Here is a 26,598-nt window from a genome sequence, read left to right as displayed (position 1 = left end):
GAAAACTCTGATCCCAAACCTCCACTGCCTTGTGGCTACATCCAGTTATGGAAAAGGCTTCAGGAGTCAACCTCGAGGCAAAATCCAGAGCCAGAGTCCCTGAGGCAGTTCATGGCTGAACACAGTCACGTTCTGGCAACTCCTGCGACGTCGCTGGAACCAACCGTATTGGCTACTACCTTTCCATTGGACCATTTCAGCGACGTGGAGGGGGGATTTGCTGCATGGGTAACAGTCTATTCTCCATATCTACTTTACCCAGGCTTCGCGCACTGGAGAGGACACTGTTCCAGAACACTATTCAGAGCGCGATACCATAGTCTTTTGAGACTGAAGGATGCCAACAAAACCCTCCTGTCTGCTCTGAGCCTCTAACTAGTGTTTGTTGCGTTGCATTGCATTGGGCCTCCTAATCTGGAAGTACCTAGCGATTACATCATCGCTAGTTACTTCCAACAGGTGAACCATACGGAGTGATACAGCAGGGGACAGACATTAAGAAATGCTGCTGTAAGCCACTGCACGCAGTGTGACTCACTACTGAATAGGTACGCAGAGGAGGACTATGCTGTTCTTATTATACTTTTTGAGAGAGAGATAAAATCTTATGGTCCTAACATCATGTTCCAACTTGTAGAAAATTATGAAGTAAAAAAAAACACCATGTTGATAGTTTTGACTGACCTTGATGAATTAAAGGACATTTATCCTGTTTAAGAACGGATTAGCAAGGACGTTGTCTTTAAGAGGCAAGCACTGAGCCCATGAGCAGGATTGGCTTAATCTCAGATTGTCTTGCATTTCAGTTAAGGCCATACTTAGCTTAGGGGAAGAATCTGACATTTGTAAAAGTAAAGAATAGTTTGCTGTTTAAACTTCCAAAATCACTCAAATAGCTGCAGTCCTACTGTATCTTCATCATACAGTACTGTGTTATGAAATTTAGATTCACATTTCCTTTTAACCAACTTTCCATTGCTAATAGACACATTAATAGAATAAAAATAAATTAAAATAGTAGTAATAGAACTCTACAAAAGGAGAAAGCATTATTTTCCCACCAAACAACACAATCCGATGCATGCTTCCACAGAAGCAAACTTCATTGATAAGTGTGTATTCTACAGGATTGCAGCCAAGCAGCCCAATCCTATATTCCAAAGCGTATATATGAGCCAGCACAACTAAGGACCTGCCATCTTATATGTCTGTCTGCTGATGTGCCACAGACACCAGCACAACACTGGAAAAAGTCAAGCCGATGTAGCTCAGACACCAATTCCTCCAGCAGAGGTCAAAATGGGGATGAGATCAGGGTGTAATGTAGGAGGAAGGGAGGAGGAATGTGGGCAGGTCAAAGAGGAGTCAGCATATGACATATTCCAAGTATCCATCAAACAAGAACCATACCCCCAACACCAGAAAAATGCTATGCCAGAAACAGAGCTGGTGTAGGTAGAAGTAATCCCATTGGGAAAAATAGAGAAAGAAAAACTCAAGAAAATTGCACCTCCCATCACCTCCTGCCCCCACGGAAGCCCCTACCAGGAGAGAGAAAGGTAATTTTCTAAGCTACCATGCTCTTACTGCCAACAGATGCTCCACTGCATGTGCACCACTGGTGGCACTACTCTCCCTTATAAACACAGCACATGCATCTCAGTCCAGACAGAGAACAAATGTGTCTGATATTGTTGTCAAGTAGTTGTTGATCTGCTTATGTTTCCCCTTGCACCCCTCAGGCAGCTATTCCACAGGCAAAGACACAGACAAGGAGGCTGCTAGAGAGGTGAATTCAGAAGTGATGGTGCGTGCCAGAACCTATCCTCCCTTTTGGCAGCCTCCTTGCCCCTTTCTTCTCAGATTTGTTCCAACTACAGAGCTGGCACAGATTCAAGGAAACCCATTGCAGAGAAGGAGGGGGAAGGGGATTTAAATCCCCGTTCTCCTCCAAAGCCTTTTGATTATCCAGCTGAATATAAGGCATTGGACTGGACATGATGGAAGGGAATTGCATAGTGAAGAGTCTATGCGTGCTGTGGGTATGTTCTGAGGAGCCCAAAGCTTACTTTGGGGGTACAAACATCCAGTTCTTGATTTGCTTTGAAACCAGTGTATGTCGCCTGGTTTTCTGTTGTCTGGTATGTTGTCTGATTTTCTTATGTCAGTGTTTCTCAAGGTGTGTCCTCTGCTATACCACTTCACATAGTGCACCTATTCAAAGTACCATGGAAGTAACTGGTCTGGTGATGACATCATCATCAGTTACTTCTAAGTTACATAAGAACAGCCCCACTGGATAAAGCCATAGGCCCATCTAGTCCAGCTTCCTGTATCTCACAGCGGCCCACCAAATGCCCCAGGGAGCACATCAGATAACAAGAGACCTCATCCTGGCGCCCTCCCTTGCATCTGGCATTCTGACATAGCCCATTTCTAAAATTAGGAGGTTGCACATTCACATCATGGCTTGTAACCTGTAATGGATTTTTCCTCCAGAAACTTGTCCAATCCCCTTTTAAAGGCATCCAGGCCAGATGCAGTCACCAATCCTGCAGCAAGGAGTTCCATAGACTGACCACACACTGAGAAAAGAAATATTTTCTTTTAACTGTCCTAACCCTCCCAATACTCAATTTTAGTGGATGTCCCCTGGTTCTGGTGTTATGTGAGAGTGTAAAGAGCATCTCTCTATCCACTCTGTCCATTCCCTGCATAATTTTGTATGTCTCAATCATGTCCCTCCTCAGGTGTCTCTTTTCTAGACTGAAGAGGCCCAAATGCAGTAGCCTTTCCTCATAAGGAGGGTGCCCCAGCCCAGTAATCATCTTAGTCGCTCTCTTTTGCACCTTTTCCATTTCCACTATGTCTTTTTGGAGATGCGGTGACCAGAACTGGACACAATACTCCAGGTGAGGCTAGATGCAAGGGAGGGCTTTCTCAAGTGCAGAAAAGCATGTTTTGGAGCTCTGCTCGCCAAGCCTCCTACTGCTGTTTGTTGTGTTCCTGGTCTCACTTCCAGGCGGCAGGTATCGAGGGGTCCCTCAAGTGCCACCAGACACCACCTCAAGTACAACTGGTGATACCCATGCCACTGGTTGAGAAACACTGGCTTATATGTATGTTGTGCTTATATGTATCTAGGCTGGGAGCAGGATGCTTGAGAGTGGCATCCAAAACTACATTGGGCCAGAGATGCTTTTTTATTGCATCTCACCAAGGACAGTGTCTTCTGGCACCGATGTCTCATTGGGTGGCCCAAAAGTGATTTTGGAGAGCAGGGAAGGTATGGCGTGGGGGGTGGAGGGAGTTGGAGGGTAACTGAGGAAGAGCACAGGCATTTTGGAGGCTGGGAGGAAGCCCTGCTGAGTATGGAGAGCAGCAGCTGCACCAGTAGAATTTGCCAAAGGCTGAGATGTGGTTCCAGCTGTTGCAAATTGGCCCCTGGCAGAGATGCGGAGTGAATTTGGAATTGGCACCTTAAAATATCTTTTAATGATTGATTGATGAGCTCAAAAATCTCTGCATAGGGCAGATTCCCATTGAAACTCATGGGAAGTGGAGCTCCTTGTGCAGTGACTGACTCCTAGAGGAGAAGCTTTGCTCTTCCTAACATGCTGTATCATTTGAATGAGAACACTGTCCATCGAGTGAGTCTGGTGTTTTCCTGAGTCTGTATTCCGCACAGGAGGACAGACCTCCACTATCCCATCCTGCCACGGGGCGCAGGGGTGGGCGGGTTGCACCAACGAGTCGGCGGCAAAGCGGTTCTCTTGATCCACCCTAGAGTTTCCCGCCGCTTGTGCAGACGCCTTAGGCTTCCCAGCGAAGGAGCCGGGAGGAGAGCATGGCGACCCTCGTCCTGGATAACGGCGCCTACAATGCCAAGATCGGGTACAGTCACGCTCATGTCAGGTGAGAAGCCGCCTCCGCGGCAGGCCGTGCCCCCCCGCATGTGCCCGGCGCTGCAGTCAGCCATACTTTCCTGGGAGGGAGCCCCATTGACTACAGTGGGACTTCTGAGTAGATATGCATAGGATGGGGTGCGGAGGCTGCAATCCTATCCACACTTTCCTGCAGCGGATTTTGGAACAGCTCAGAAGCCAAAAGCTTATGGAGGGGTGAATCTTTGCACTTTCTTAAAAGCAAAGAAAGGGTACCTTTCTGAGGCAGGCAGTACCATGTTCAGTGGGCTCAGGGAGAAGACTTTCCCCACAGAAAGTCCTTATTTCTGGCCATCAGCTACTTAACTTAATGACATCATTTCCTGCATAATGATGTCACGTCCTGCCCTCAGGCGCCATGAATGCTGTTTGGCCCACGATACGAAATTAGTTTGACACCCCTGTACTAAACCATACATTGCTTTAATCAGTACCTTAACTTGGATCTGGAAAGAAACAGAAAGATGGAAAGCTTCTGTAGTCCTTAAAAAATGGTAGTAAAATGCTCTGTGCATGTGGCTCCCATCCTCATGCGCAAAGCATATTACTGTGGCTCCTGGCCACAGCTACCATCTACACCCTCAGAACAGGGCTGGATGTGGAAGCACTGTGGAATTGTGCACCTGGTCTTCAGAGGGAGTGCTACCCAATCAAGAGTAGGCTGAACTGTCACTCATGAGTCAGCTGATCTAGTTAGCATCAGCACTTCTGTCTGATCTGAATGCACTCCATCACTACCTCCAGTGTTTTAGAACAGTTATTTTTTGACACTGTTTTGGTACTAGCAATGCATTTTTCAGTGCTGCAGCGTTGGGGCACTTGTAAATAATTTACATATAGCAGTACTGGAAAATCGAAGAGGCAGATGATATTGTTTCTTAGATGAAGTCCTGAATCCTAGGCATGTAAAACAGAATGAGAGCAGGTCTCTTAACATTCAGGTCATGTTTGTAAAAAATATTTGTAAAGTGTTTGTCTTATTTATACAAATGTGAAGTCATTCCAAAGCATTGCAGTAATTTTTGTTGCACTTCTTAAGAGTTGAACAAGACCATATGTTCTACTGCATCATCTAAAGAACTTGCTCCTCATACAGAGTCTTAAGCGTTGGCAAAGCAGTCATCATTCTGTGAGCACAGATGATACAGTCCTCTAGTTATTATGGCAGGGTTTTTAAATGACAAGGTGTGGGTAGAGTTGACCAATTCTGTTCCACTCCCTAATTGTGCTAACACTGTATTGCTGTGGCAGATTAGTTCTTGGAATCTGACATTAATATATAGATAGCAGCTCACCAACATATGTATTTAAAAGCTGTTTTTTTTCCCCACCCAATAGTGTCATTCCCAACTGTCAGTTTAGATCAAAGACTGCTCGTTTGAAAACATTCACAGCTAACCAACTGGATGAAATTAAAGATCCATCTGGGCTTTTTTATATACTTCCTTTTCAGAAGGTAATTATATTGTGAGATATATTTGAACACTGAAATTACAGGTTAAATTTAAGTAATAACAGTAACATTTGAATAGATTGCCTACCAATGCTAATGTTAAGAAAATTCAAAAAATAATAAAAAGGAAAGAAATATTTGTTTCAATGAAGTGAAGCCTGTTAAAATTTGGGTAAGAATTATTGTTTGTACAGAGCAGTAAACTCTAGTAATTGTAAATTAAGTGATTAAACAAGAACTGAACAGAATTTTGCTCTGTTTGTCTTTTCCAACAGCTAAAATGCATTGCTCTAAACAACATTGAGAGGCTTCTGTAGTACAGTCTAAAAGGGAGAGTTTATTTCTTATACTGGATGTTTAGCAAATTATAAAAAGACAGCTGAAAATAGTGGGCTTAGGGCCTGGTCTGGTGCTCTGTGTATGGTGCTTCCAGTTTTGCATGTAGACTGCCTTGTTCACTTGAGCAGAGGACATAATTCCCTGTTGTTCATCAGAGCACCTTCCAGAGTTGTATTTAGGTTTCTGTTGTTTGTTGGTTTCTGAGTTTGTTGAACAAAGACTGAAGAATGTGAGAAATCCTATATCAAGCGGTTATAGCCCAGTAATTTTATATTTTTTTCTAAAAACAGGGCTATTTGGTAAACTGGGATGTTCAGAGACAGGTGTGGGACTATCTTTTTGGAAAAGAAATGTATCAGGTAAGTATACTACTTTTGTATCAACTGAATATAGAGCCAGAAGAATTGCAAAAAAATATGTTGGACCACAGTTATCACCCACTTGCAGGAAACCAGCATATCACTGAGATAACTGGAAAAACCTGAGAACCAAACTTTAGTGAAAAATCTAAAATGCCTTCATTGCTACAAACTTGTTTGGCTTATGAGTATACATTATCAATATTCAGTCTGAAGTCAACATCAACTGATAAAATAATTTATTTAAGCCTCTGCAGCATGGAGTGCACTGCTGAAGTGCCTTTTATAATGGCTATAAGGCAGTTGCTACCAGTTGAATGCATGTTCTGCTAGTGGCTGACCCGCATAGGATTGGGCAATAGTCTGTTAAATGAATGATATTGTTTACTCATTACCTTATTGTTTACTCATTGTTTACTCAATTAATCACTTGCCTGCTCCCCTGAGTCACCTCTGTGTGTGAGTTTTCTTAAATTTGTATAGCCTACACCTTTTTTGGCAGATACAGAGACTACCGCTACTGAAAGTTAAATAGTGGATAGAACTGTGAACTGTAAGGCAGGAAGTTTCCTGTTTGAATATCACCCTAGCTTTGAAGTCACTAGATGGCATTAATCAAGCCACTCTAACCCTCAGTTTCCCTTCTAGAATATAGGGATGATAACTTTGCCTTGCCTTACAGGGCTAAGCATAAAGGTTACTGAAATCATGTGTGAAATGTTTGAATGCTTTATGTACCTTTTTGTTTCTAAACCATTGTTTCCAAATTTTTAAATCTGTTTCTGTGTAGGTAGACTTTGTAGATACCAATATCATCATCACAGAACCTTATTTCAACTTTAGTTCAATACAAGAGTCCATGAATGAAATACTATTTGAAGAATACCAGTTCCAAGCTGTTCTCCGAGTAAATGGTGAGCATCTTGTAGCTCGTTTTTGCAACTTGGCATTGATAATGAGACTCCTTATAGTTATGAGGATCATAGAACTGTATTTGATTCTGTGCCATGGTATTGTGTTTCAGCTGGTGCTCTCAGTGCCCACAGGTACTTCCGGGATAATCCCTCAGAGTTGTGTTGTATCATTGTGGACAGTGGCTATTCTTTTACACACATTGTACCTTACTGCAGAAGTAAAAAGAAGAAAGAGGCCATTATAAGGTGGAACATTTATCTTATTTTTTAAATTAAAAATTGAACTTGAGTTTGAATAACGCTGGTGAAATATATTAAGATTTTAAAATATTTTTTCCAGAATTAATGTTGGAGGAAAACTCTTAACCAATCATCTTAAAGAGATAATCTCTTACAGGTAAATCCATAACCAAAAGTTACTAGAATCTTATGCAGATCTTTCTGTGATGAATATTTTGTTACCTTAATAGAGTGAAAATACTTTTTAAAAGAGGCTCAACTTTAGAACTCTTAATGTTGCTGAATGGGAGTTTGAAGATTTTTTGTTAAGTTATTTGGATTAGAGTGCAGAGTGAGCAACAGGGTTTGAAACAAGGCTTTTATTACTATAGAAAGTATAATAAAAATTTTTGTTGAAAAAAATAGATGGTATGTTACAGAGAATACATAGTAAAATCTACTTCAGCAGTGAGTACATAATGCTTTTTCCCCATCTCCATTGAGATCATGTTCAGTGAAGGCCTGGGGTTTCAGGAATATCCTGTTTTTGTTGGCTGACTCACTTTAATGGTGGTTACCATTATCAAGTAAGCACAGCCTTAATCTGAAATAAGTTGCTTCTTGACGGCTGAGGGTCTGACAGATTCCTGGAATTGCTCTTGTCTTTTTCAGGCTCTATTTACATGATTTCTGGGTCCCTCAGCCTCAGCAAGAAACCTAGTAACTCTGTTCCCTGCATACACATGCTGGAATCCACTAAGCTACAAATTTCATCCTGTTGCAATATTTGACCGTATTTCAAGATCCAGTTTTCTTTCCAAATTGTTCCAGTTTCCAAATATTGGAAGTACTAAAACAATTCCTTACATTAGATTTGTCATTGTGAACAAATTGGTGTTGATGGTGAAACTTCAGATTTTGAAACTAGATGTCACGCTATCTTATGCTTTGAACATAAGCATTGTAAAAGGGTATTTTTCCTGTATAGCTCAGTTCCTCTTTTTATACTAGAGCAAAAAATTTTAAGGCAACATGAGTGTCTTGTTCAGCTAAAGATAAAGGAAATGCTGCTGTACTGCCAAACCGGTTTTCATTGCAGCTAATTGAGAAGATAAATACAGTATGACGAGCACAAATTCCTCTTGTTATTCTTTGGTTGAGAAGTTAGCATGCGTAACTCTGCAGAGGATTAATACTTAAATTATGAAAAAAACCCTCATTTAGCAGCAGATAACATATAAGCTTAGGGAAATCTTCACTTAATACAAATAATAGAACAGTAATTAGAACACAATAAAGCTAAACATAAATTGCATTATTTTCTAACACTTGTAATTTTCATAGGCAGCTCCATGTTATGGATGAAACCCATGTGATTAATCAAGTGAAAGAAGATGTGTGCTACGTTTCACAAGATTTTTTCAAGGATATGGAGACTGCCAAGTATATATCTATTTTATTAATCTATTGCTAAATACAGTTAATGGAAGCTTTGTCTGAAACCTGCAGAACTTATTTAGATCCTGGTCCTGAAAAAAAAAAAATACATAGCCCAGTCCCATTGACATTAATCACTTAATATATTCAGTTTAAAATGTATTTGATAGAAATGTCCTTTGAGTTGGGTTCATCAAGGCTCAAGTCTGAAATCTGGCCTAATGTCCAGGTTCTGCCCTGAAACATGTTCATTAATGGGAGGCGGGAGATAAGAATCCCCGTGCACAAGCAGTTATTCTTTCAAATACTGACATCCAGTTCCTGCTTCATTCCAGAGATTACGGATAAATCTCCCAGAGTACATTTTGGCCAGGCTTTTACTGTGATTCAAGGGAGAAACAGTCACTTACTGAAGCATCTGGAATGGTGCTATAATGACTTCTACTTCACCTTCAAGTGAAGGTTCAGCATCTATATGAACCTTTACTGTATTCCATTCCTTTGGTTGCTCTCTCAGATCACCTCATCTATTATAACACAATTCATGTGTTCTTGATGGAGTGTTGCTGCTACTGAAAAATTCTTTGGGCTCTATCTTGCAGCTGTATATATAATCAGTAGAGGTATGGCAAAAATGTAGTCATGAAATCTGTGCCAATTGCCGTGTGATGGATGGCAATCATATACTACTGTTGAATATGTTACTCCTGAAATATGGATCCTATCCACAGGAAATCAGATTTTCTGCAGTTGCCATGCTGCTTCATAACTTTGAATTGGATCTCACGTCCTTTAGTGCCACTCCAGTCTTCTGTGCAAAGCACAGCCTCTTCCTCCTTTAAATACCTTGTGAAAACCTGCAGTTTCTTCAAAATCTTCTTAGGAAAATAGTCTCATCTTGTCTGCACTAATCCTTAATCTTTACTCTTGCTACTATTTATCTGATGGACTAGAAATGAAGACACACACACACACACACACACACACACACACAGTGAGAGAGTCCTGTGTTGTCTAAACTACACACACACACACAGTGAGAGAGTCCTGTGTTGTCTAAACTTCAAAGCAGGCATTGTATCATTTGTACACACTGCATGTTTGTGAGATACATGATATATTATGAACTCCAACATCTCTTCCAGATTGAAAGGGGAAGAAAATACAGTGATGCTGGACTATGTTTTACCAGACTTCAGTACAATAAAAAAGGGGTTTTGTAAGGTAATTGTGTGTAATCATATCTTCTGTTTGCTTTGTAAGTGCAACTGGCAGTGCTATCCTATGCACATCTTTTTAGAAATAAGCCTCATTGAGTTCAATGGTGCTTACTCCCAGGTGTGTGTATGGTAGTGCAGTCGAACAGAAGACTTGAATATCATCAGCTGTCCATACTTTTTTTGCCCTTGAGTGTACTAACAGCTACAATCTTGTTTGAGAAAGAGAAGAGACTGTAGATCTGAATTCTATTTTGTGATAGGTTAAAATTGTATAGACCACAAGGCCTTCCAAAATAGATTCATTTGTAGATTCCAAAATAAAATCATTGTTTGATTTATGTTATATGCATACTACTGTTGTGCCAGTAGACAGAAAAAATATTATTTTATTTTGATATCCAAGTACTGGACAGGGTCTGAAGAGCTTCTTAAGGTCTTGGGATGCCCAGCAGTTTTGATTTTTGTCTTTAATGAGATTCCCTGCCATATCACAGTCTGCTTTTGGAAGTCCCCACAGTTGCAAAAGCGGTTTGCCATGTAGAACAGTGGGTTGGTGTTTGAGAAATGGAAGCTCATAAACCTGCAAAACTAGTTTAGCAGTTCTTTGAGTCTACTGTATGGGCAACATGGGCAAGTAAATGCTGAAAGACAGAATTGCCATTATGTGTACTTAATATTTTCATTTGTTTAGTTTAGCCAAGAGAAGAAATGGTGTTAAGTGGAAAATACAAAACTGGTGAACAAATACTTCGTCTTACAAATGAGAGATTTGCTGTTCCAGAGATAGTCTTCCATCCGTCAGATATTGGAATTCAAGAAATGGGAATTCCTGAAGCCATTGTTTATTCAATTCAGAACTTGCCTGAAGGTAGTGTATTAAAACAGTGTAACAATTTGAAAATCTAACGATGGAATGTACAGTCTAGGTTTTGCTTAAGGACAAAAGTTTTGTTATATATAACTAAGGGTACAATTCTGAGTGCACCTTGGGCCGGCCCAGGTCCCTTGTGCTAGCCCAGGAGGGCTGCAAACGTGCCATAAAGCACATTTACGTCTCCTCAAGAGTTGGCTGGGCCAGCCAGGGACACGTGCCTGTCCACAGAGGCTGAATTCAGCCTCCGCACCAACTCTGGTAGGGAGGGTTGCATCGGCTGAGCTCAGCCAATGCAAGGGTCTGGGGAGGGCGGAGAGGAGTGAGAGGGAGACATTCTGGGGCGGGCGGAGTGCAGTAGGCAAGACTGGGACCTGTCTGTTATACCAGATCCCAACCCCATTTCCTGAGCAACACAGATAACATAAATCAAGAGTTTCCCTTATCTCCAGCTGAGCCACTTTGGGCCCTTATCTTGTGCTAGATGCAGCGCAGGCCTCCTGGTCTGCCTGTTTTAGCACAAGATAGGATTGTGCTGTAACTTTAAAATATTGCATTTTAAAACAGCGCAATATTGCGCTTTAAAACTTTAAAACAGGATTGCGCTATAACTTTAAAATATGGACATTTGTACCCATTATTTCACAGCTGTAACTTCAGAACTGTAAAATTTTCATTCAAGACCTGCAACTCAGCACAGCATATTTTTCTGAGTTGAACTATTCTTTCCATTCAAGAGTTCCAGTTTTGACTTCTTCAGTGTCAAATTTGTAACATTCTTTCAAACTAACCAAAATCTGAACAGATGTCTAATTTAATACATCAGGGATAGGCAGAAGTTCACTTTAGAACGCTAAACTAGAGTAACTTCTGAATCTTCAATCTGTCCCTTCCTGCCCCACTTTGGTGGTATGAATTTTTTTATTCTATCCTCCCTGGCCAACATGAGCAGAATATTGGAACATGAGCAGAAGTTTGGAGCTTGAAAACAACCAAACAATGAAGATTGTACTTGCTGCCATTTTGCAACTGGCTCTGCCTCCCTAAGATGCTTTTTGCATTGGTAGCATCTAATGCTTTGGCCAAAAAAGGCTCTTGAAAGCCTAAAATCTGCCCATCACCAATCTACATTACAGTGCTTGACACTGCAGTATTAACTCGCCACTCTTAAGTCAGGAAGTACATTGTTTTAGTGGAATGCCCAAATACATGGCATACGATCATGTTGACAGTTCCTCCCATGCAGTTGTTTTTCATTCTAGGCTAATTTACAATAGAAATCTTGGAAGTTATTCTGAATGTTGAATGTTATTGTGAATATTTGGTCTTTTCCATAGAAATGCAGCCTCATTTTTTCAAGAACATTGTTTTGACTGGAGGAAATACACTCTTTCCAGGCTTCAGGGATCGTGTTTACTCTGAGGTTCGATGCCTCACTCCAACAGACTATGATGTTTCTGTTGTTTTACCAGAGAAGTAAGTGCTTTTCTCACTTAGGTATGCAGATTCTCAATTTTTTCTTTAAACAATGTTATCCTTTACTGCAGTGTTATTCAAACTGTGTGGCATGGCTCTTTAGGGAGGCACCAGGAACTCAAAGGGGAGGCACGGGATATCCTCTCACAGCGATACAGTCACATCCCTGGGCAGTATATGAGCCAGTCTTCTGCCCGTCGTCTGCGCTTTTTTTTAAAGCAGAAGAAACGGGAGTTGCTCAGCTGCGAGAGTGGCTGCTGCCGCCCCGCCCTCTTCCAGAGGCATATAGTCATACATGTTGCACTTGACGCAAAACACTGGATAGCCCCCACTCCGCTGCTGGCTGTCTGACTGCATAGTTTTTTTTGTTGTTTGTTTAGGAGTACTTAAAACCCTTCATGGGTTTGCTGCCCTCTTCTCAAGGGAAGAGAAGGGAAGTGTTTGGGGCCCTGGCTTCCTCGCCCTGCTGAGCTCATACTGAGGCTAAACTCGCGGTGCCATACTTGGCACTTTGTTCCGGAGGCACTTGGTTTCCCAGAGGCTACGCGTGCTTCTTCACTTCCTGTTTAATAATGTCACTTCCAGCCCTCAGGAACATGATGGGGAGTCATGGCCAACAGCCACGGGGGTCAAGGGAGCCACTGGCCGGAAAAGTTTGAGTACCACTGCTTTACTGCATTATTCTAGCCCTAGCTGATACTGTAAATACATTTGTTTGATTTTCATCGAGCATTTCTCCTGTGAGGGCATTCAGTGTGGCTTATAACCATCTAAAGTGCAATCAAAACAGCAACAATAATTAAAATAATGAAACAGTAAATATAATTTTTAAAACCCCGTTTTTACAGTTTATACAATAAAATTATTTTTACTTTCAGCCCTATTACTTATTCATGGGAAGGCGGAAAGCTGATTTCTGAAAATGATGATTTTGAAGATATGGTAGTAACAAGAGAAGATTATGAAGAAAATGGGCACAGTATATGTGAAGAGAAATTTGATATTTAAATTGATAGTTTGAGTATTTTCAATATATTGTATATACTGTTAATTGTATATTGTATATACTGTTAATTGAACTGGCCAGTGTTCTTATGTTGGGGATCATGTTTTAGATTTTAGAACACGAACTGTACTATGAATTAAAGTACTATATATAGTTCTTGTTTTATATACCAGAAGTAAGCATTTTATTTTTCATATTCCTGAACAATACAGGAATATACTGGCAAAAGGTGCAACCTGAGTACAGAGAAAAATTAAAATACATATCCTTAAGTGTCTTCCTCCAGTTAACAACACTTCAGAATACAGGTGGGACCTTGGTATCCACTGATTTGACTCACCACTGATACCAAAGTCCACCTTTAAATGCCTTGTAACAAGGTGAAAAAGCACACAAGTCCAATTTCCCACCTTTGTGCTGTGGAATAATTATAATTTCATTCCACTAAATTCCATTATTCACCCCATCTGGTGGCTGAATGCAGTATAGTGTCATCCCAGAATGCATTGGTATAGACAGTGGAAGAGACATGCTTCTATTTTTCCATTGATTTGGTATCCACTGATTTTTTTTTTAATCCAGTGGGGGTTCTGAAACTTTGAGTGCTCCTTGATGGTAAAAAAAAAAAAATTCTGCATACATCAAACCCACCCTGCTTATTCACCTTTTTGGAAAATGTTGACTAGATTCCCACCATTATATTGAAAAGGTGAGGCCAGATTAAAACCAAGGTTAAATTTCATGATCAAAGTCCAAAGTACTGTGGGTGGAATGCCTGGCTTTTAAGGTTCCTCTGGGAGGAGGCACAGAAAGACAGACCTCTAACCTGACATTTTTTCTTAGTCTATATTTTATCACACTGTTAAGTTTAGTAACAGGCAAGAAAGATGAAATAACAGATGAGAAGTGGGAGAAGCAAAGTTTAGCAAATCTGCATTGCTTCATCTAGCAATAGAACCAGATGGAATAAAAAGGGCATTAGCTGAAGCTTATTTTCATACAAAAGTTAAAGATTAAAATAACCTAGCAGAAATTACATTTCAAAAATTGTTTAGGAGAAATTTTCAGCCAACATTCAAATAAGAGACAGACTTGTCTCTTTGTCACAAAGATTTGTCACAGATTTGTCACAAAGTGCTGCACAAGAAACTTTCATGTGCCATCTTGGCTTCAGCTGACTTATTAGGCACTTGGGACTGGGCAAAAAAACCCTAGTTCCTTAGCAACTAATAGAAGTCAGGTGAATCACACCCAAAATCCTGGGCAGAACAATCCAACCCTCTTTCAAGCCACCGAAAGTCTCTTGTGCCAGCTCCCAAGTGTTGTGAACATGGGATAAAGCATGTTTATGGCTACTCTTGAGCAGGCTAGGCCAGTGCAAGGATGTGTGCTGGCCCATCAGCTCTTGACCTGTGTCTGGAGAAGGTAAGTTTGGGCTGACCCAGGCAGGCAGGCTGGCACAGGTGGCTGGAGAATGGTGGGGTGATGAATCATAGGTGGAGCGTGCCACCCAGGAGGCAGATTTATTTAGTTACAATCTGCTGCTATCAGACTTGAGTCCCAGTCATATGGAAAAGAATCCACTTTTACACCATATATTGCAGCAGGCAGAAAGAAGGTCAGGATCTGTGGGTATATCTCTGAGTGCTTTTTGGTAGATTGGCAAGCATTTCTGATTTCCAGTTGTTTAACAAGAGCATCAACAAAAAGCATTTTAAAAAGTTTGCCAGCAAAAACCAAAGTCTGGGAGGAAACCAGCAGTGGACTGTGAACTAATTCTTGTGCGAACTCTCTATGAACTAATTAGTCTTGTGTGCTCCCTGGGGCATTTGGTGGGCCACTGTGAGATACAAGAAGCTGGACTGGATGGGCCTTTGGCCTGATCCAGCAGGGCTCTTATGTTCTTAATTTGTGGTAGTTGGCAGAGCATGTGCTCAGAGGCACCCTCTAACTTAGATTTAAGTCACTTTGAGCCACGCTTTGTAAACCTCTATCATGTCCTTCCCTAGGGCCAAATCGTATCCAGTTTTCCAGCACTGGTGCAGCTTCAATGCAGCCCAAGGAAAGGGAACAAATGTTCCCATACCTTAAGGAGGCCTCTGGGACTGCCTCCCACCACAGGCTGCAGTAAATTCCCCATTGGCACAACAGCATCAGAACTAGAAAACTGAATAGGAATGGGCCCTTAGTGGTGCTTTTTCTAAACTAGGAAGCCCACTGCTTTAGTGTTTCCTCGTTGAGAAGGTGCGCCAATCCACCGATCATTTGGGTTGTGTTTTCAAGTTCTATAACATTCTTTTAGAAACGGGATAACAGAACAGCATGCAGTATTCCACACGCAGGGCCACCCTCACTTTTATGTGTAGAGGTATTAGGCCTGCTAGTGGAAGATGTAACACTTAGGGCTCATTTGTTCCCCTGCTCCTTTTCCAAACCAGGGTGGGGGAGAGGAGCTTTAGTGGGCCTCGGCAAAGGACCCCGCCTGTGTATTTCCTTATGCATTTAAAAATGTCTCTCCTGCCACAGCAGATGCTTCATGGAAAGCAAATGGAAACAGTAAAAGCAAAGAAATGAAATCCAGTCCGCCTCAGTCCATCACACACCAACATGGAGGCTGAAGAACAGGACCTGTGAAGTGAAATGCACAGGAGATCATCTCCTGGGGGGAGCCTCAGCCCTTCCTCTCTCTACACAGAGTTTGCACAGTGCTCCCCGTGCATCCTCCCCACAGGGTCTGCAGTGCCCCCCAGTGCATCCTCCCCACACAGAGAACGCCCCGCCTTCCTGCCAGCGCCCTCCCGGGGCCCCTTCCTCACGGGCAGGGCCGGCCGGCCGGCCGCCCCCTCCGCCCGCACTCAAACTTGCCGCCCCGCTCAACGGCCTTCGTCGTGGCGAGTGGTGGGCGGGGCTTCCTCCGGCACGACTTCCGGCCCCGTGTCCTGTTTTCTTTCCCGGTGACAGCAGCCGCCGCCGCTGGTCTTGGCAGCCGGGCGGAAGGAGCGCCGAGGGCCGGCACCGCGCCATGTAGTGCCGGTGGGGCCGCCCGCCCAGTCGCGCCCGCCGAGGAAGGAGGGCAGCCGGGCCGCCTGCCCCCTGCCGCGGGTCGAGGTGCGCTGCGGGGCCTTGCGCGGCGCCTGCTGTGGGCGGCGGAGAGGGCGGGCTCTTCGGCCCCGGAAGGGCCTCTCTCCCCTCGCAGGCGGGTGCGGGCGGGGGCCGGGGGGCTCTGGGGCGTCTCCCACTCGGGGAAGCTGGGGCCGGGGCTCCCCCTGCTCACCAGCACCCTCGGAGCCCGGTCCCAGGCAGGTCTACTCGGGAGTAAGGCCCATTGAGGTCAGTGGGGCTTTTTCCCAGGTAAGCGTGGAGAGGATGGCAGCCTTTCAGCCCAATCCTGTGCCTGTCTACTTGGGAGTAAGGCCCATTGAAGGCAGTGGGGCTTGCTCCTAGTTAAGTGTGGAGAGGATGCAGCCCAAGGGTAGGCATGCCTACTCAGGAGGAGTGAGTCCCATTGCAGGCAGTGGGGCTTGCTCCCGGGTAAGTGTGGCTGGGAGGGTTGCACCCTTAGCTCCCTCTGTGGCTGAGAGGAGGGGCTGCCCCTGCCTGTTTTGAGGCTTGTTTGGTGTGGTGTAGCAATCCCTGTGGCCTTCACCTCATGTGTGTGGCAGGGCTTACTGGACCAGAGAGAGGGACGGGCTGCTCAGTTGCACTATCAGCGGGTCTGGGGTGTGTTTTGTTCTTAATGTATTGGCAGACTTTGAGGCTACTGATCAGTGGTTATGGGTTCAAAAATACCCCAGTGCATGTTGTGCTGTGGCTACTGTGACCGGACACAAAGTGGGGCAGAGGGCCTCTACCGTGGACCATTGTATAGTAGAGGGAGTTTTGGCAGCTGCAGCTTTTTAAACCTTTCCATGTTGAGCATCAGCTGCCAAAATTCTCTCTACTATGCAATGGTTCACAGCAGAGGCCCCCTGCCCCACTTTGTATCTGGTCACCCTGTGTTTAGTATTATATTATTTGTGCCCTGTCCACAGGTGTACACATTTGAGCCCTGATACATATATGCAATGTTGGGCAGAAATGATTTAAGCCAGTGTTTTTCAACCAGTGGTACCACCAGTGGTACTTGGGGTGGTGTCTAATGGTACTTATGGGACCTCTGGACATGGGACCTCTGGACAGCAGCGAGACAAGGAACATGTCACAACAAACAGTGGTAGGAGGCTCAGCTCAACAGGCAGAGCTCCAACGCATGCTTTTCCACTCCCAGAAAAGCATTCCCATTCACCATAACCCTCTTGCTGATGTTTGTTGCATTACGTCTGGCCTCCCAACCCAGAAGTAACTGTTGATGATGACATTGCCAGTTACTTCCAGTAGTATTTTGAATACGTGGACCATGTGAAGTGGTGAAGTGGAGGACAAACATGGAGAAACATTGACTTAAGCAGTTGTATTATTCAGAAAATATCTTTTAAAGGTATCTAAAAACATACACCAGGTGTTAAGTGAAGCTGTATGCCACACAGAGCATAAAAATGTCATCTGTGTGTTTTCCCAGTTTATTGCATCTTCTGACACTGCTCTTGCTAAAATTGTGGGCTGTTCTTAAGCCTCAAACAATTCTTTTTTTAAGGGACTGACCTTTAAATGGGAACTGTTTCTGTATCTTTTGTGAGAACTGTGTCTGTATCTATTATAACCAATAGTAAGTTATAAGGAGGAAATCTTTCCTTTTCAAAGCAGCATCTGGGTTGGGGGGAAGCTGCTAATGCTGTTATCTGAAGGTTGATCAATAGCAGTTCTAGTCATGTTTATTGAGAGTAAGTTTATTGAGAGTAAGTTACATTGAGTTCACTTGCAGTCTGAGTGCACTTATAAAGAATTTTCATTGAACACAGTGGGATTGGAATTAATGTAATTTTACTTAGGATTGTGCTGCATTTAACATCAGGCTTCATTTTCTCAGATGACTTTGCTAGTTTAAAAATGTAAGTTAATCATGGTTAGATACAGTGGTTAATACTATATATTGGTGGTTTCCAAATTGTGGGTTGAGACTTGATTTTTGATAGGTTGGGAAACTGACAAGCTGATAACTGACAAGGAAAATATATTGAGCCCCATGTAAGTCTAAAAAAAGGAGCAGCACATGCACATTTACTCATGAGTAGGCAAACATGCCTCAGTCCACTTTGAAGGGCAGGCCAAAGAGAACAGACCACCAAAAGTAACCCAGTTTGATGAATGCAACCTCAACAAACTCTTAAAGAATTCCCCCACCCCCAAGATGACAAGGAAACTGTATTGAGCCCTATGGAACACAAAACTGAACCACATGTGCATGTTTACTCATGAGTAGGTGAATGCGCCTTGGTTCATATCAAAGGCCAGGCTAAGAGGAAAGCAAGGCTACCAGAATGATTCCAGTCTGATGAATTTGGAGCTCAATGAATGCTCCAGAAGGCTGTCCTCTCTGCCTTAATAAAAATGATAAAAGCAGAGCTGTTAAAGAATGTTCTGAAATCATTGTTGCAAAGCAGAGGTGCTTGTACTGCAAGTTGACAGCTCTGCCAAACTGAACAGAACATTACAGGATAAGTGTCTTGATCTGTCTTTGTCAGGGGATTGCTTAAATGCATAGTTTCTACCAATTTCAAAATATTTGAGAGATAATTTACATTTGTTAATCATGTAGTCTATTAAAGCTAAGAATGTTGATCAGCTACAAAATGCTACATATGCAGTCCTGATAGAGTACAAAAATTCTATATTCACCTGTTTAAACGATTTGAACATCATTAATGTTTAGGCACTTGTTTAACAAATTAGCTCCTGAGCACTCCTTGGCCCTTGCACTTTCAAAGGAATGTTTGCTAGTAATGTGAAATGCATGTTTGTTAGTTAACCCTCTTGAGATCGACTTCTAGTTTTTTTAATCTGGCTTGCCTAGTCATGTGGGTAATATGCTGATTTGTCCTTTTTTATTTTACTGCACTTCCTTTACTTGTTAAAAAAGCTGATGCCTTTTAACACCTACATGTAAATGAGTTAACAGTGTCACCAGTTGTTAAGCGGTAAAGGCTAACATCTTTAATAAGAAATATGAAAACTCAGATAAAAAGCTGACTTTAGTGCTGCTTTTTATTTGTATTTCATTTGAAACTGTAGGTTTCCATTTAAGTATCAGATTTCTTTTTCAGTTGGCATTCATAGTCATTTGTTTAAGGAATGAAATTTAGTATTGATTGGTATTCTACTTCCAGGTTGAATTTTGAGAATTCTTTTCTTTATAGGCAAGCATACAGCTGTAACAATGGAGTCCATGCTAAACAAACTGAAAAGCACTGTTACGAAAGTGACTGCAGATGTCACCAGTGCAGTCATGGGGAATCCTGTTACCAGGGAATTTGATGTTGGCCGACACATTGCTAGCGGTGGCAGTGGACTTGCTTGGAAGATTTTTAATGGCACTAAAAAGTCAACAAAGCAGGTGAGGTTTTAAAATGAAAGTATTTATTTCTTTTAATGTAATTACTGTGGTGTTTCAAGAAACAATGTCAAAATAATGTGGCACATTTATTTGCACAGGGAATGCACAGTACATGCAAAATACATCATGTGCTTGCCGTTGACATGTAAAGTTACTGGGATACTTGGGCTCATGGTAGACTGCTAAAATGCCCTTTATATTTAACGGATTTTGAGAGAATGGAATTCTCTAACTCTAGTGTGAAAAGTGTGAGACTTGCCACCATAATGAGTAGGTAACTGGTAATAAATATCTGACGTGTGTGTGTCTGCGTTTCAAACAATGACATCATTTTGACATTTGTAGTATGTAAAGGTTTTAAAAAAAGTTTATTCCAAACTTCCAACTGTTTTAAAGGTTTGAATTTTTTTAGTGGATTTGAATGCCGAGGCTAAACACCTTTTACATTTCCCCAAACCTCATTCTTGAACATTTGCAGTGGTACCTCTACCTATGACTTTATCATAAAGGTAATAAATAGCTATTGAATGTGCAATTTCATCAAAGAGCAAAAATTTTACTAATACAAGGGGATCCCTGTATCCACCGATCCCATATCCGCTGATTCACTTATCTGCAGATCTTGTCCACAGGACCCCCGCATACACAACCCCTCTGGAAGCAAGGGGACCTCTGCTCCCCTCTCTGGAGGGTCCTCTGAGCCCAGCAGAGGCCATGAACATCCGTCCGTGGCCTCTGCCAGACTCGGACTGAGTCTTAAACTTAAAAAAAAGCAATTCTGGTTTCTCTTTGAAACTGGAGATTAATTTTTAATACCTTATAAAGCATTGGGAGACCCAGGGAATCCCCTGAGGGAGCTCCTGACCTCCTCCCAGCCCCAGAGGATGGAGGGAGGCAGTCACCCATATCTGTGGCTTCACTTAACCGCGGAGGGTTCTGCGGTGGATACTGCATACAGGGGCACACCTGTATGAATGCAAGTTGGCAATCTGTTAAGTGCATGTGAGAAATATCAGTGGGAAAATGTATGGGAAAATTACCATACTTGAGGGGAAATCTTGCAATAAGAATAAAGGGTTGTAGCAATGTTAATAGTAGTCTTAGTATTGTGAGATGCAGGCTTATTCCATACATGGTATAGTTAAAATATTTGATTGCTAATGTGCTTGAGTCTGTTGACTTCTACCTAGAGCACATGTGTAACTTTATAGAGCATGTATGTGATGTTGATAGATATATTTGACTTTATACAATTGGCTTTTGTAGCAATTCATTTGGCAACTTCATCTTCTGGATTGCTAAATTGGCCTTTATTGCGAAATCAACTGGACTCTTGCCTTGGTAATCATATGTTGATTAGGCCAGCCATTTTCAACCACTGTGCCATGGCACACTGATGTGCCGTGCATGGTCCACAGGTTTGCCACAGGAATTTGTTGGAAGGTCGTTTATTAGTAGGGCCTATTAGTTATTAGTATTACTAATGGCCCCATTAGTAGGGCCAATGGGAGATGTGAGCCCCCCCCCCCCCACTGGCAGCATGGTGTGCCTTGTCAATTGTCAAAAACCTGATGGTGTGCCTTGACCATTTTAGTGTCTTGGCAGTGTGTCCTGAGATGGACAAGGTTGAAAATCACTGGATTAGGCATAGGTATTTATTTCTTGTTTGCTGAACTTTGCCTACAAACAATGTTCTTCTTCCAATTTTTAACCATGGAGCTCTTGGGCTCTTGGCTGCTAACAGTCACAGTAATCAATATTTTCCAAGTGATTCTGTCCCTAATTGGGAAGAAAGATAGTGAATTCTTCACCACTTCCTTACCAGAGTTGTCTGACTCTACTTTGTCATTGGAACACTAGCTAGGATGAAGGTGGGGGGTCATCCTGACTTTCTCCCCCTCTCCCAGTTATTGCTGCTGTGATAATAGACCCAGCTGTTGGGTTACATGACAAGGGGATGGTGAATAAGAAGTTGTCCTGAGAAAATCAGTATGGCAATCACTGGCCAGCCTAATAAATATGTGGTATTTAGCTGAATGGGATTGGGCAAAATGAAAGCTGTTCTGAGGAAAGAATAGTAATGCTTCTAATCTATGTGTCATTCACTGTGTTTGGTTATGACACTGAACTCCGGGGTGCAACCTCTCGGGTGGCTTTTAGCAGTCCCTTTTTTGGTAGCCATGAATTTAGGGAACCATGAATTGAACCTAAGAAATAGAGTAAGCTAAGCCTGCATTTTTTCCACTCTGCTATGCCTTTGCACAGGCAGTTTCTCTTAATGGGCTGTATGGGTGAGATCTGGATCTGATGTGAGTGAAAGGAGCATGTCAGATGTGAACAATGGAAAATGACACAGACTCTGTTATGTGAGATGTTCCTTGCACAAGTCCTAGTTAGCATTCTAGCAATTGTATTTTGATCTATTTAATGTTTTCAGGAAACTTACTAAGCTTACCCATGCTTCTCTGTGGCTCCCCTTGCGTCCCATTACCTTTGTTTATATCAATTACCTTTACATGAAGGGAAAATGTGTCCTGCTTTAAATAAATGTTATAAGCACAAAACCTGTAGCAAGTGGAGCAGACAAGCAACCTAGAAGGGACACTAAGAGCAAGCAGGAAGTTAACGTTCGCTCTTAGTGTCCCTTGCACTCAACTGTAGAGATTGATTGGCAACTGGTAGTATGTCTAATTTTAAAGTCAATTTTGATAATATGCTTGTTTAGAAAAGTACTTAAATGCTTTTTTGCTCCCATGGTCCTCTAATTTTCATGATTTAATTTTAGGAAGTGGCAGTTTTTGTGTTTGATAAAAAGTTAATGGACAAATATCAGAAATTTGAGAAGGATCAAATTATTGATTCCTTAAAACGAGGCGTTCAACAGCTAACGAGGCTTCGACATCCTCGGCTGCTAACTGTGCAGCATCCATTAGAGGAATCCCGGTAAGTTCAGCTAAAGTAATTATAGATTTGAATTTCTTGAATTAAATTGACACATATGCTCAATTTGAAAGCTGAGCAAACACGCCAATGTTCATGTCTGCTGATTAGATATTTTATGCAGTTGGATTTCTTTTAGAAAGTTTAGTTTGTTATGTTTTGGAAACTGGGTAGTCATTCAGATATTTGTAGTATAATTATTCAACATACTAAAAAGATAGTATTTTTAATCTGTGTTGGGTATCTATCCCTTTCTACTATTTCATTTCAGTCTTCTCTTCTCCATCAGTATTCCTAGGAGAATATAGTATTGACACTCTCTTTATTGTTTTGATTTGGTATTGGCACTTCTACGGACTTTGGAATGATGATTCATTGTGATCATAACACAATGTTATAATGGTGATCATAGTGCAAGTGGGGCTTCAGTGACACTTGAAGCACCAGTTGCCTGAAATCTCTTCTTTCTTTAATGCTTTTCGCCTTTCCTTTTTTGGCTATACAATGTGTTGCATTTTCTTCTCATGATGATTTATGCATAATTGATGTTGGAAGCACAGATATTTAATATTAATATTTAGCTGTGCTGTGGCCTAAATTCTGTTGTGCCAAAAATCCCATAATCTTCCATATTTCTTGCCCCAGTTATGATTCTGAATGTTTATTAAGGTTGTGTCTCAAATAGACTGAGTACATGTTTCCTCCTAGGGACTGTTTGGCATTTTGTACAGAACCAGTTTGTGCAAGTTTAGCTAACGTACTTGGCAGCTGGGACAATCTTCCGTCACCTTTACCATCTGATATCAAAGAATACAAACTTTATGATGTGGAAACAAAATATGGCTTGCTACAGGTAAGTATATTGGTGACCTGTCTTTGTTTGTTTTCTGAACTATTTCACTTGTCAAAATGCACTCAGTGGTGTATGTACATCTATAAACAACTTGGCATATTCTGTCTGTCCTTTTGAATTCAGTGGGGCAACTTCCTTGACTTAGAGCAGGGGTGCCCAAACCCCGGCCCTGGGGACACTTGTGGCCCTTGAGGCCTCTCAATGCGGCCCTCAGGGAGTCCCCAGTCTCCAATGAGTCTCTGGCCCTCCAGAGATTTGTTGGAGCCCGCACTGGCCCAACGCAACTGCTCTCAGTTTGAGGGTGACTGTTTGACCTCTCATGTGAGCTGTGGGATGAGGGCTCCCTCCACTGCTTGTTGTTTCACATCTGTGATGCAGTAGCAGCAGCAAAGGAAAGGCCAGCCTTGCTTTGTACAAGGCCTTTTATAGGCCTTGAGCTATTGCAAGACCTTCATTCATTCATATAAGTTCAACTTTAATATATTCATTTATGTAAATGTATGTAAATTTATTCAAATTTTAAATGTGAATTAATTCTTTTTTTCCCCTGGCCCCCAACACAGTGTCAGACAGATGATGTGGCCCTCTTGCTAAAAACTTTGGACACCCCTGACTTAGAGTAACACAGAATGAATATTGGAGGAGTGGGTTTTTTAACACTTCTGCAACACTCTGCACTTTTTCTGTTCCTGTAGCTGCCAGCCCTGAATGTTCAGCAACATGAGTCAGGTCCCCAAGAATCACAAGATTTATCTAAAAGGGAAAAGAGTAGAACTGCTATTCTTGCAATAAATTTGTAAGATAGCCATCTTTCATTTTGTTAAAGAACAATCTGTAGGAACTTTCATCAGTCTTCATGAAAGAAATGCTTCTAGCTGTCCCATGTCCTCTTGACTGTTTAGAAGGTAGACTTACCTGGGATTCTCTGCATTGGTTGTCTAGGAGTCAGCTTTTTATTTTAGTTGTATTTTTTTCTCTCCTCTTTCTCCCTTTCCACCACTAACATTGCAGAAGAAAATCTAATGGTTACTTACCCTCATTGCTTAAGCAGTATTTAAAATTAATTTTAAATCACGTACTACATTTAAAACTTGCATTTCTTACAAGGAGCACAGGGCAGTGTGTCATTCACTTTGCCACACCCCCCCATGTTAACTTTCTACAGCCCTGTGAGGTAAGTTAAACTTGAGAAATGACTAACCAAAGTCACATAGTGAACTTTTTGGGACAACAGGGATTTGAACTTGAACTTTTCCAGTTATAGTCCACTCTAACCACTACATCACACTGACTCATCATGAGTAAGGAAATTAAAAGAAGTCTAGTGTGTGTGTTGGTTGCACTGAGGTGTAATCAGGAGATGGATGGGAATATTGGATGCAGTTGCAGCAAGTTGTTCAAGCCTGCTAAATAAAAAATGACAAACCTCTTTTGCAGTGCACACAGCTGTGCTGGAGGGTTGTTGCTATGGTGGAAGAAGGAAACAAGGAGAAGCTTAGTCCTGGTCTGGACTTAAATCTTCTTTCCTTGCCTGCCTCATCTCAATAGCAATATTGCTGGAGCCATTTTACATGAAAGAAAACGGTGCTATCAAGAACACTACTGGGTTGGAAATGAAACTTGTTCTCAGTACTTTATCCTGGAGTTGCCCACTTTGTGGACAGAGATTGGGTTTGGCTTCTACCTGAAATTTGTCCCTCTTTCCCATTCAAGTGAATTGCATTTATTTAGGAGAAAAGTAGAGTGTGCATCTGCTGTATAACTACATACATAAGGCTGCTGTTTCTGTTTGGCATATGCTTGAATTATTTAGCACAACTAGGAACTTTTCCATGACAGCTAATGTACATTTTAATGCTGTTCAGTTAGGAAAACATTGAGCTCATCATATCTACATTTGTAAGTGTTTGGAATACTTGAACAAAACTTCTGACAAAAAGACTCTCTCCTTCCTACCAGGTTTCTGAAGGCTTGTCATTTCTGCATAGCAGTGTGAAAATGATCCATGGTAACCTTACTCCTGAAAACATAATTTTGAATAAAAGTGGAGCATGGAAAATTATGGGATTTGACTTCTGTATTCCTTCTATGAATCCATCTGAGCAAGAGGTAGCAAACTATTTTAATTTGTTCTTTTTCCTCATTAATGTGCTGGTTGCAAATTTTAGGGTCCAGTTCTTTAACCAGCTGTAACAATAAATCATAGTTTTGCACTACATGAACAAGCCTAAGGCTTGTTCTTAGAAAGGCCTTGTTTTAAGGCCTTTTCTCTCCTTCTACTTTCATTTCTTAAGAACAAACTACAATTTCAGATTATATTCAAATTTAGGGGAATTGCAGTTTCTTAGAACTCAGGATACCACAGATCAAAACATGGTTTGATATCCTGATTTTTTTCTTGTCGATTAACAAAATGCAGTTCCACCTACCTGATCAGTAACACAGAATTGCTGTTTGTTCTTAAAGTTAAAACAAAAGCTTTCATTCTCATGTCACATGGCGTGTGCAAGCTCATGGCTCCATTAGGCTTGTTTGTAGCTTATGGTTCAGCATTTTATCTGAACCAGGCTTTAATGTTCAAGTATTTAACTATACACAAGGTGTCTGTTTTTGGAGAATCAGAAAGGTGGGAGACACAATTGCATGCTGTTGCCCATTATTTATTTTGGGCTTTAAAAAGCTAGTGAATTGCATGAGAATGTAAAGAATGTTGCCCCAGTCTTGAATTAACTGACTTTGTTCATCCTGCTGTAAGTACATCTCTGGGAGCAGGGGATGCCTTGTTGAAATAGTTGAGCTCTTGAATTCCTGTTGTGAAAGAAAATAAAATTTCTGGAAGTTTCAGTATGTTTAGATTTGTTTTCCATTGAAGTTGTTAGAGATAAATTATGAATTGCTAATAGAAGTCATCTCATTTGGCATGCAAGAAGAGTAAACTGGGGAGACTTGTTCTGTTGACTTCATATATGGTGGCAAAACTCTTGTATTCTTAACTCTGGAAGTATATCACAAAATTGGATGCACATTCAGCAAACACAGGGTTCACGTCCCTTGTTGGTATGGAAAGAATGTGGTCT

At 41.7% G+C, this 26,598-nt stretch overlaps 2 protein-coding genes across 2 annotated transcripts in view; both read left to right on the top strand.

The window, feature by feature from the left end:
* Window positions 1–3,751: 3,751 nt before the first annotated feature.
* Window positions 3,752–13,361, top strand: ACTR6 (actin related protein 6). The gene is made up of 11 exons (XM_066633886.1): window positions 3,752–3,915; window positions 5,283–5,400; window positions 6,027–6,095; window positions 6,886–7,009; window positions 7,120–7,255; window positions 7,350–7,406; window positions 8,573–8,671; window positions 9,811–9,889; window positions 10,582–10,753; window positions 12,094–12,232; window positions 13,111–13,361. The coding sequence occupies exons 1-11, from the start codon at window positions 3,848–3,850 to the stop codon at window positions 13,238–13,240; spliced, it is 1,191 nt and encodes a 396-aa protein (XP_066489983.1). The 5' UTR covers window positions 3,752–3,847; the 3' UTR covers window positions 13,241–13,361.
* A 2,917-nt stretch (window positions 13,362–16,278) lies between these two features.
* Window positions 16,279–26,598, top strand: part of SCYL2 (SCY1 like pseudokinase 2) — a 31,795-nt gene continuing 21,475 nt past the window's right edge. The window contains exons 1-5 of the mRNA XM_066634099.1: window positions 16,279–16,346; window positions 19,532–19,728; window positions 22,514–22,671; window positions 23,377–23,521; window positions 25,481–25,630. Coding sequence (XP_066490196.1) covers window positions 19,552–19,728; window positions 22,514–22,671; window positions 23,377–23,521; window positions 25,481–25,630 — 630 coding nt within the window. The 5' untranslated portion in view covers window positions 16,279–16,346; window positions 19,532–19,551. The remainder of the gene's footprint in view (window positions 16,347–19,531; window positions 19,729–22,513; window positions 22,672–23,376; window positions 23,522–25,480; window positions 25,631–26,598) is intronic.

The sequence above is a fragment of the Tiliqua scincoides genome, chromosome 7, assembly GCF_035046505.1.
Source record: "Tiliqua scincoides isolate rTilSci1 chromosome 7, rTilSci1.hap2, whole genome shotgun sequence".
Lineage (NCBI taxonomy): Eukaryota > Metazoa > Chordata > Lepidosauria > Squamata > Scincidae > Tiliqua > Tiliqua scincoides.
This window is presented reverse-complemented; position numbering and strand designations above follow the sequence as displayed.

What these genes read in the sequence shown, in the direction of transcription:
- ACTR6 (XM_066633886.1), top strand. Translation starts at nt 3,848, where the DNA reads ATGGCGACCCTCGTCCTGGATAACGGCGCCTACAATGCCAAGATCGGG. An exon ending in TACAGTCACGCTCATGTCAG is followed by an intron (nt 3,916 to 5,282) that starts GTGAGAAGCCGC and finishes CCCACCCAATAG; the next exon opens with TGTCATTCCCAACTGTCAGT. An exon ending in ATATACTTCCTTTTCAGAAG is followed by an intron (nt 5,401 to 6,026) that starts GTAATTATATTG and finishes TTCTAAAAACAG; the next exon opens with GGCTATTTGGTAAACTGGGA.